General features: G+C 40.8%; 2 protein-coding genes across 2 annotated transcripts in view; one reads left to right on the forward strand and one right to left on the reverse strand.

Moving 5' to 3' along the window:
- LOC141427906 (hemocytin-like) overlaps positions 1 to 844 on the forward strand; it is a gene marked incomplete at its 5' end in the record, with an annotated part of 42,621 nt that extends 41,777 nt beyond the window's left edge. Inside the window, 1 exon segment of the mRNA XM_074087506.1 lies at positions 673 to 844. Within this exon segment, the coding sequence (XP_073943607.1) occupies positions 673 to 770 (98 nt within the window).
- A 1,426-nt stretch (positions 845 to 2,270) lies between these two features.
- LOC141427907 (uncharacterized protein F54F2.9) lies at positions 2,271 to 10,949 on the reverse strand. The gene is made up of 8 exons (XM_074087507.1): positions 10,674 to 10,949; positions 10,442 to 10,590; positions 9,720 to 9,891; positions 9,196 to 9,422; positions 7,920 to 8,079; positions 7,108 to 7,332; positions 6,291 to 6,440; positions 2,271 to 2,514 (listed from the first exon to the last, which is right to left on the reverse strand). Exons 1-8 carry the CDS (start codon positions 10,803 to 10,805, stop codon positions 2,383 to 2,385), a joined length of 1,347 nt encoding a protein of 448 aa, XP_073943608.1. The 5' UTR covers positions 10,806 to 10,949; the 3' UTR covers positions 2,271 to 2,382.
- Between the last annotated feature and the right edge of the window lie 177 nt (positions 10,950 to 11,126).

The raw sequence follows: 11,126 nt of genomic DNA on the forward strand, positions 1-11,126 counted from the left end.
AAATATAAACGTAAGAGCTGGTTCACACTTGTCGGATGTCGGGTCCGGATTTTAATCGATGTTCCAGTGGCAGAACGTTTTATAGCTTAGCATAGAGCCAAACATTGCTACGAACATTAACACGATCATTAAAATCTCTATTAAAAGTTCATCAAAAATTTCACGATGCTATCGGACGGACGCTCTAAACAAAACAGTCGTTTTGCTTGAATGCTCGCTAGAACGCTCCTGTTTATTTTGTGAGCTGTAAAGTAACATTCACTAGAATGATCATTAGAATTGAATGCTCATATCATATCAGTACCTTATAAGTCAGTTAGTATTAACATAAGTTTGTGGTAAAAAAAACATTTTTAATACAAGCTTTTTTTTGCTGACTGTGCTTTTTGTTGACTGTATTGTCAGCCAAACTACATTTGCATACCATATTTCAAGTCGATGCCATTAACCGTTGAAGAGTTCCGTCCTGTGGAGACGATCCTGGCCGAACTACCAGAATATCACTACTAGATTATTGTATTGTCACGCAATTTACATAAGTATACCAAATTTCAAGTCAATCCAACTACTGGAAATTGGTCGAATTTAACTTGCAAGATTTGTTACAGACAGACAGACAATGGGACGGGACATGTGAAACTAATAAAAGCTTGTAATAACGTTTATTTACAGGCTACTCGGGAGTGAAGACGCCGACCAAGCGTGAAGATTACGACGACAATATCCCAGAGATTTACGCGCGGATGGGCTCCGAGCCGTCGCGTAGATAAGCCATAAGCGGTTGCCCCTAAATGTATGGAACGCAAAGGACCAATGTATATATAAATAAACATATCATTTGAAAGTGTTCGTTTTTTAATCCATTTGTAATTTGAGGGTTTTTATTAAAGGTACACCTCCACTTTTTTTTTCAGAATTATGCTGCATTTACACGCTTGCCAAGCTTCGGCAAGCTCTCACAAGCACGAGCGTGTAAACGCCCGTTTGGATAGGCTTGCGTGAGCTTGCCAGCGAATGCCGCTGATCCGGGCCAGTGTCGGTTTTTGAACACAGATCAAAGGAAGCTTGCGGCAAGCGCTTGCGACGTGTTTACACGTTGGCTCGCGTTTAGTGCCGCTTAAGAGCTCACGCCGAGATGTGGATCAATCGACTATTTTACCGACACTTTGGGCGTCTCCTGCGTTACCAAAATTGTCTCCGGCGTTACCAAAAAATCGTTTTTTTATTTTTATTTGACTAGATGGCAAACGAGCAAGGGGGTCTCCTGATGATAAGAGATCACCACCGCCCATAAACATCTGTAACACCAAGGGTATTGCAGATGCGTTGCCAACTTAGAGGCCTAAGATGAAATACCTCAAGTGCCAGTAATTTCACCGGCTGTCTTATTCTCCACGCCGAAACACAACAGTGCAAGCACTGCTGCTTCACGGCAGGATTAGCGAGCAAGATGGTGGTAGCAATCCGGGCGGACTTTGCAAATCGTACTTCTAACAAGATATTTCAGGGTTTAATAGGTTGAACTTACGTACGGTGGCATGTATTCATGTACACCATCTATTAAATTACAGAAAAAAACATGTTTACTTACAAAAATCTGCTAATGTTTGAAAAATGTCGAGGACAGATTAGTGTCGGTAAAAAAGTTGATTGGCCCATCTACGTCTGGCACGCTTGCCTGTTCGGAATACACTAACGAACTTACAAGCGTGTAAATGACATTCAAGCGTTTGGAGCTTGGAATTTGTAGACGTTTGGCAAGTCTCGGCAAGCGTGTAAAAGTAGCATTAGGTATACTACACAATACGGTATTTGACTATTTTGTATATGTTTTATGAATTAAAACTACACAATGCCTGTTATCGAATAGAAAAACATTTTTTAAGCTACCTTTACAAATAAAGTTATAAAGGTTTGAAATTCAAGATTAGACAGAGAAAGACATACTGGCATGTGACGTCACACGCCAGTACCGCCATACTTGCTGCATAGAGAAAAGCGTTTGAGAAAGAGACAGGTATATAGATTTTTTCAAAAAATCACTATAATCCAATTTTCAACCGATTTAAATTTTCTCTTCGTTAAACACTATCTGTATATCTATATTTTCATAATAATATTAAGATATGGCAAAATCAGGAGTTGTCAAATACCGTATTGCATCCACAGTTTGACTCGAACCCCCAAAATAATACCCTGAAAAATGAACTTTTGATCCCACCGGCTCCTGGCAGCCAACGTGTTAAATAAAAAACAATACTTTGGTGTTTTTTTTTACTTCAAATGCAATTTTCATAGAAATACAATCTTGATAAACATTACACCCTTCGTCTCACTGCTCCCTTATGACACTAAGCCATTGATATAGATCACTATTAAACGTTATGACTCTTCGATAAGAGCGTCTGACTCGTGCGCTTCGCCGCTCTCTTCTCTCAATCGGTCTTCTTCTTCTTTCTGTTTCTGTTTCCGTAATGACTCTGATAGATATTTACACCGCTGCATACACTCTTCCTGCGAAATAAAAATTGGTTAGTATATTGGCCGCTCGCCCACGGCGACTTTTTGTAGCGATGCAGTAGCGATTTAAGATCTTTTTTTAAGGAAACAGATATCCTAACCCTGCCGTCGCTTTATGTTTTTGAAATAATCATGTATGTTAGGAAGAACATAATATATGTGATTTTCCCACTAACGTCGATAAGCCAAAGGCTACTAGAAACACAGGGAAGCTTAAAGTTCCATCTTACAGACTGGCTAAAACCAAAAAGTCTTTTCTGGGAAATTGCATACGTTTTTATAATAAAATTCCAAAAAATATTATAAATGAAACGGATACAAAATTCAGATCTATTGTCAAGAAGACATTAATATCAAAGGCGTATTATAAAGTTAATGATTATATCATGGACAGGGATATTTGGAAATAATTCCGATCCGCATTAGCGATCCCTTCAAATAGCGAACCTACTGTGTTAAAAATAAAGTTGTGTTAAATACTTGTGATGTATACATATCATTTAATAATACTGTAAATCTGTTTTTAAAAAATATATATACCTCGTTGAGTTTCTTGCCGGATTCTTCTCAGCAGAGGTTTTTCCGAACCGGTGGTAGATTTTTTTTGACATTCATAAGTGCTTGTTATAGCCTAAATTGAATAAAGATATTTTGACTTTGACTTTGACTTTGATGCTGTCGCGCGTTCGCATAGATACAGTCGCGATGCGGTCGCTAGCTGTATACCCCCGGCCACGAAACCACGATTCAGTCGCGATGCAAACGCGCTACTGTCGCGCTTCACCCTCCCTCTCTTCACACCCTCCCTCCGTTTTCTGTCGCGATGCTGTAGCGCGTTGCCAATGCGACTAACGCGCGTTTGTAGCGATACTGTCTAGCATTTACAAAACGCGCGACAGCATCGCTACAAAAAGTCGCAGTGGGCGAGGGCCCTTTACTACAGGACTCTTCTAAGTCGCTACACTTGTGGCAGAGTGGTCGTAGCCGTCGGTTGAAAATCAGTAGTGAACCTTCACGACTACTTTCTTGGGAAAATAGTGTGGTGGGTTCCCCTTTGCGTTCCATACCACAGTGCTGGAGTGCGTAGTTGCCAACAGACAGCGCTGTTTACTCTAAAGCCGAGTTTACACTTGCAAGAAAAATCGTGCAAGTTGCATTAGATTGCGGCGCTCGATTGGCCTACAAACTCGTTGGCTTTACGGCCTTGCAATTAGTGATGTAACATGAGAAAAACGACTTTTTTTTTTTTCACAATGTTGAAATAAACATGAAAAAAATAACTTAGTAGCCTTGTTTTTCTTCTGTTTTTTTTTCAGAAATAAAATCAATAGTAAATTAATTGTTGTATTGAGGTTTTGGGGCTGAGTCGCCTTAAGGGCCAGAGATACTATGCCATTTTTTGTTTAGTTGTTTTTACTTTTAAAATGTTATATTAGGTTCTTTATAGGAGATGGGGGCGTGTAATCGGGAAAAATCCATTATGACAACTCGGAAGGGAGGACCCTGACAGAGCCGGACTCTGTTCCCGTCAGGATGTTAAATAGTAGCTTAGTGTTTAGAGCACCTGACTAAAAAGCTTGAGGTCCCGGGTTCGATTTCCGGTCGAGTCAGATATTTGTATGAAAAATACGAATGTTTGTTTTCGAGTCTTAGGTGTTTAATATGTATTTAAGTATCATCATCATGCCAGCTTATATACGTCCCACTGCTGGGCACAGGCCTCCTCTCAGAATGAGAGGGCTTGGGCCGTTCCCACGCGGGCCCAGTACGGATTGGGAACTTGACCCACACCATTGAATTGCTTCCCAGGGTTGTGCAGGTTTCCTCACGATGTTTTCCTTCACCGTAAAGCGTATACATACTTAAATACGAGAAGCCGTGGTGGCCGAGTGGTTTGGCTTATGGCCTCTCAAGCAGAGAATCATGGGTTCAAACCCCGGCGCGCACCTCTGAGTTTTTCGGAACTGCATTTGAAATTTACCACGAGCTTTACGGTGAAGGAAATCATCGTGAGGAAACCTGCACAACCCTGGGAAGCAGTATCTTACGAGTATCTTTCTATTTAAGTATGTTTATCCGTTGTCTAGTGCCCATACCACGAGCTTTGCTTAGTTTGAGACTAGGAGACCACTTGCTCGTTTGCCATCCAGTCAAATAAAAAAAAAGGTCAATTGCTGTCAAGTGACCCATGATATTTATTTGTTTAATTGGTATTATTTGTTTTAATTTCATGCAGTCATAGGGTTACACATACATACATACAATAGTCTTCAACATTGGATTTAGTTTTTTAGTAGTCAATGAAACATTATTTTCTCTTTCATCAAACGCAAGCCCGGTCTATCAATGACCAAGATGACGTAACTGGCCCAGTGTCATTGTTGGTACAATACTTGGTCAACACAATTCATTCAGGTGACGTTTCGACACGCTCGCAATCTAATTCGAAACAGACTGATTAGGTCACTGAGTGCGAAAGAGAATGGATGTTTAAAATTACGCCAGAAACGACAGTTAAACAGGTGTTTTGGTAATTACCTAATAATGTACCTATTTCAGCACTAAATTCGGATATTATACCTGTTTTGTTCTTAGGGTTCCGTACCCCAAGGGTGAAAAAGCCGTGGTGGCCTAGTGGTTTGACCTATCGCCTCTCAGAGGGTCGTGGGTTCAAACCCCGGCTCGCACCTCTGAGTTTTTCCAAATTCATGTGCGGAATTACATTTGAAATTTACCACGAGCTTTGCGGTGAAGGATAACATCGTGAGGAAACCTGCACAAACCTGCGAAGCAATTCAATGGTGCGTGTGAAGTTCCCAATCGGCACTGGGCCCGCGTGGGAACTATAGCCCAAGCCCTCTTGTTCTGAAAGGAGGCCTGTGCCCAGCAGTGGGACGTATATAGGCTGGGATGATGATGATGACCCCAAGGCTGCTAACGGAACCTTATTACGGAGACTCCGCTGTCTGTCTAGCTCACTGTCTTTGTCTATCCGTCCGTCTATCACAGGGCTCTATCTCTTGAGTCGTAATAATTACAATTTTTTTTTAACTTGAAGTTTGAAAACGACCGGTTTCGATTCCCGAACTGAGTCAATGTTTTTTTTAAATGTATGATTGCAGTTTTTTTTTTACTAAAATCGATGACATGATTCCTTAGAACAGATCTTCGTATGTGTTATAGTTTCAGAGTTTCTCATACTGACCGATCTAAATGTTACACCCTGTAACTGTAATAATAATGGTCATATTTATCCGTTGCTTAGTACCCATAACACAAGCTTTGCTAAGCTTACTTTGGGACTAGGTCAATGAGGGCTATCGTTTCTTGTCTCACTAGATGGCGCACTGTTGCGTGAGGTTTTTAAGTGTGGCTTTCAGAGTCTGTTATACGGGCGTGAAAACAAATTTAGATTAAAATCATATTTAAAACACCTCAAAACCGTACCATAAAAATATCCAGCAACCACAGTGTTGCTAAGTCCCGTTTTGTTCGGAAAAAAAGGGAGGACAAAAGTTTCCGAACGACAAAACTGTCTTAAAACACAGACATTCATTGCCCCGTAATTAATAATTGCCATAATTAATTTCAGGTTATGCAAAATATTCACGAAAAAAATCTTATTATAAATAAACCCGCGTAGCTCACCCAAACACTATGAGATTTGACATTTCGGAGACCTCACGCTACACTAGCGCCTCTAGCGGCGAATTCATTCGCGATAGCCCTCATTGGTGTGAATTGTCCCCTGACATAAAAAAAAATGTTACTTTGGTCTTCCCGGGCACGGCGGCGGCGATCTTCTGCCAGCGGTCGCCGGCGCCGCCCTTGGGGTGTTTGGCGAGCGCCGCCTCCAACGCGCGCTGCTGCTGCTGCGACCAGTTGCCGCTGCTGGTCTCCTCCGCTTTGCGCGTCTTCACCTGAATGTCAGAGCGTGCCCGTTAATCCGATCGAAGTTCGTATCGCACCGTCCCTTTCACTCTCGTATTAAATATTAGCGTCAGCGGGACGGCAAGATACGAAATTCCAATTTTGCACTTTGTACAGTCAAGGGCAGAGATATCGACACGGCGAAAGTTACAAAAATATGTATACACGACCTTAATGTTAAGTGCACTTTGTACAGGGCCTGTTAAGGCTCATCGTTTTTTTTTTTCAACATACCCCGAAAAATTGGGCGGGATTTTTGGATTTTCGGGAAATCCTTTAAAAGGATAAGTCCCCTTTGTTAGTTATTAGCGAGAAGAGGGCACAGTACGATTACTTGGAGTTAGCACGTGACAGATGGGCGTGCCTTCAGTCAATTTTCAACTTTGACGTCATACAAATAAAAAAGTTTTTACATAATCTATAAACGTGGGTAGCGGTATACTAAAAATGGCTTTATTTGTATGACGTCAAAGTTGAAAATTGACTGAAGGCACGCCCATCTGTCAAGTGTTAACTCGAATTAATGTACAAAAGATATGCTAAGCTGAGAGGGCGTGTGGCGTGGACAAAAATTGTGATCGACACAGACATTTGCATCGCTGGTAAGCAAAAGGCGTACCGCGATCGATCGCTCGGTTTAGTGACCCGAAGACTCACCTTCTTAGGCAGCTCCTCCGGCACAGGCTCGGGCTCCTGGCCGGGGATCCTGTAGCAGTTATCCTTGAGCTTGGCAGCCATGTGGGTGACCTCAGGCACGCTCCGCATCATGGCGGCGGCGATGCGCTCCCAGCGCTCGGCGGAGCCCCCCGGGTGCTTCTTCACCAGACGGATCAGCTCCGCCAAGTCATCATCCGTCCATAGGCCGCCCGATATCACCGGCGCCTTTGGAAAAAACATTTTTTTTAATGTAGGGGAGAGTAACCTATATCGAACCGGCGCTTAAATTAGACCACTTCTGTATTTCTAAAAAATTACACAATTTATTTACACTGGCAACAAAAAATCCGCCATTTTGCATTAATGCTATACAGTGGTTGCGTCTGTTATCGGAATAAAAAACGTTCTTTGGCTGTTTCAATGTAAATTTTGCTTGTGTTGCCTAAAGACCTTGTTTGTCGTATGTCAGTTTGCGTCTAGCAGACAAACGAATAGAAAGTTCACCTGATGTTAAGTGATGACCGTCGCCCATATAAAGGCGCAGCAAAAAATGGAACACTCGCTTTTTGAAGGTAGCTATATGGTAGTAAGTTGGACAAACCTCGGCCACCAAACTGTTCCATAAATTACATACGCGGCACAAACGTTTGTATCAGTATAAACGAGTGCAAAAAAAACGTGAGGATGGGCCTCAAGGCTACGTCGGCGTTGCATGTTGTTTACGAGTTTTGGGCCTCGATAGATAAATTGTCCCGTATTGGTTCCTAGAAGTAATGGCAACCCTAACTATACTACTGGTAACACTGGCCCACCTGGACGGGGGCGGGGGCGGGCGCGTCGTCGGCGGGGTCCAGCAGACAGTCCGTCGCCTCCCGTGCGGGCGGCACGAAGCGCCGCTTGCGCACGCGGTTCTGTCGCGCCTCCTCGGCCGCCGCCGCCTCGCGCTCCGCTCGCGCCTTCTCTTCCGCCTCTCTGGAGACAAACATAACAACTTTCTTTTTCTGTTAAGCACAAGACTTGTCCAGCTGCCGCTGTCGCGCATATGCGTGACGCACATGTGCGTTTGCGGCAGAAGAAGAAGTTTTGGCTTGCATGAGTACAAACTTATTCCAGCATAACTAGGTGAAAGTTTAACGCATATATGCGTTTTCGGTAGTAAATATACAAAGGGGCTGTTTCACCACCCATAGTCTAATTTTATTTGACAGATAAATGTGATGCCGTCTCCGTCTATTCGAACAAAACAAACAGAGACGGCATCACATTTATCCGCCAAATAAATTTAATCAATGGATGGTGAAACAAGGAGACATATATTAAAGTGAGAACAATAAAAAAAGAACAATGGTGAAATCACGAGCACTCATATAGCTTGCAGTGGCGTGGAGTGAACACTAACGAATAAATTTGGCAACCCAATTAGAATACAGTTTTACAATTTCTACAGAACAGCCACAGTATGAGCTTGAGGCCCATTGATCACATTTAAATCAAAATTAAATAAAAATAAGTAAACATTGTTTTTTTTAACGAAAATACAATATGTTCTTTACCTTAAAAGTATTTAATTGATACAACAAACATAATAAATTGCACCACTTGTTTTGCATCATTCTCTTACAGCAACAGTATTGACAGAACTGATCAAAACCAGTGGACCGAAATGCCGAATTGTGAAGCAATTTAATGTGCAAGAAGCGGATTAAACTTAGTTGAATACGGATTCAATCATTATGCTTTTTGACATTTGGCTACATTTGAATACTATTTCAAAAAACAACAAACTATTTGCCTTTGTTTTAATAATATTAAAGTAAATGCAGCGTCTAAAAAAATCTTAGTTATTCCTTTGTAAAATTTTTATTCATTGTCATATTATTTTGTTTAAAATTAACAAATCTTGGATTAAAATCTGTTTTTGTACTGCTTGGTATGTTTTTGGTGTTCAATATAGTCACTGTAGGTTATTAAAGTAACTAAAGCATTTACATACAAACAACACCAATTATAATGATAATGTCCAGAAATTTCATGATAACTTTAGCAATAAAATCATAGTGAATAGAATACTTTATTCAGCTATCCTACCTCTTCTTCTGCCTTTTAGCTTCCTCTTCCTTCTCTTTCAAATGTCTCCTCAGCTCCATGATCCCCCGGGGTACCCCTACAATTGTCCACCACACCAGCCTCGGTATTTGGAAGGGCAGCGTGTCCTTGATACTTGGCTTCGGCAGCTGGTCCAATATCTCCGCAAGGCCCGTGTCAAAGCCAGATTTTTTTGAGTGCTTCTTGCCTCTGCTGTTCAGTATTTGTTCCTGTTCACATCAACAAGGTTACTAAGTCACAAGGTAGCACAAACGAAGTAGAATACTTTTCTACCCTCATCACAATCTTCAATTCACTAACTAATAATATAAACATCCTGTACTTAGTATACAACTGAGTATCAGTACTGAGTCGTAATGGCTGGTATTCTACAGAATATGGACAGCTTTAACATACATGACCAAGTCGTATTGACAGAGTCTTAACCCGCCGATGGAGGTGGCAGAATCATTGCACTGATGAATGAACAAAAACTATGTAATAAAAAATATTGACAATATACTTACTGCTGTGAACCTCTTCTCAGCATATGCAGCCCAGCCCACAGCATACTGACCAAACGTAATGATAATGAATAGGATGATTGAGCCTTCAGCCAGACCCATCTTTCGCACATGCCGGTAGTAGTAGATTGCTGATCGCCAGTTTGGCAGACCGTTCTTGAGGACTTCATTGTATCTGTACAGTAAATAGAATAGAATATTAGTACAATTATGATGATTACAATAGTCTTATATGTAATTTAGTATTTGATTTAATAATAAAATAAATTATCACTTTGTCACTATTACTGCTGATACAGTGTTATAAAATAAATAGCCATTTTCAATTTTGGAGATCATAATTATATTTAATTTGACTATGATTAAGTAATTGAGGTTTCCACACATTTGTTGATGTTTAAAGCATATTGCATTAACAGTGACATCTCCTAAATAAAGATGTCTGTTACAAACATTTACAAGTAATTTTAGGAAAATTTGCCCAAATTAAATATTAGATTAATTTTACAACACTTTATACAATTCTTTAAATTTATGGAACCTAACAATTCATTGAGTTGTTGTAAAACTGCCAATACCTTACTATTATAAATAAACTGGCTGGTGACAAAATCACAGGCTGAATAATTCACCCTAGCCACAGCTTTAAAAAATGTTCAACCCATAGGTGTGAAGAAATAAGTAATTTTTGGTTGGACAATTAGTTCAAGTCATAAAATACTAACTTCTCTCGCTTCCCCGGATCCTTCAGTATATTATGGACAGAGACCAGGTTCCTGAACTGTACATCAGCGTCTGGAGAATCGTTCTTATCTGGATGTAGCTTCAAAGTCAGCTTTTTAAATGCTGATTTCACCTCTGCTGGAGTTGCTTCCTAAAGATAAATTGATAAACTAAGTCAACCAAAATATTAGATTTTCGAGGTTGTGATCATTATTTTTTTCTCTTCTACAGTACCTGTGTAATACCGAGAAGTTCGTAGAAATTCTGGTTAACTTCTTCGACCACGTCAAATACTTCTAAATCGCCGTCGTCCCAGGCCGCTGCACACAGCACGAGCGAAAGAAACACGAACACACCCACCCGCATCTTGAGTGAATATTACTAAACTACGGTTAATTTATAAAATTCGCAATTCACGAGAGAAAGAAGTTTCTAATTCTGTAAATTTTGACATTTCGCCTAAGCCAGCTGGCTGACGGGACGGTGTGGTGATGACTGGAGACTAGTGTTGCCAACTTATAGAGCACAGTAAACGTCTCGTAAACGTCAAGCACTGAAGCGCCCTACCAACGCAACAAACAACCAACTTGAATAGTATACAAAATAAATAAGCTCGTATTTTCGTGAAGAACGCATAGATGGCAGCACAACCTCTGAGCTAATGAGGGCTATCGTTTTTTGTCTCAC

This window comes from Choristoneura fumiferana, chromosome 5 (genome assembly GCF_025370935.1).
Source record: "Choristoneura fumiferana chromosome 5, NRCan_CFum_1, whole genome shotgun sequence".
Taxonomy (NCBI): Eukaryota; Metazoa; Arthropoda; class Insecta; order Lepidoptera; family Tortricidae; genus Choristoneura; species Choristoneura fumiferana.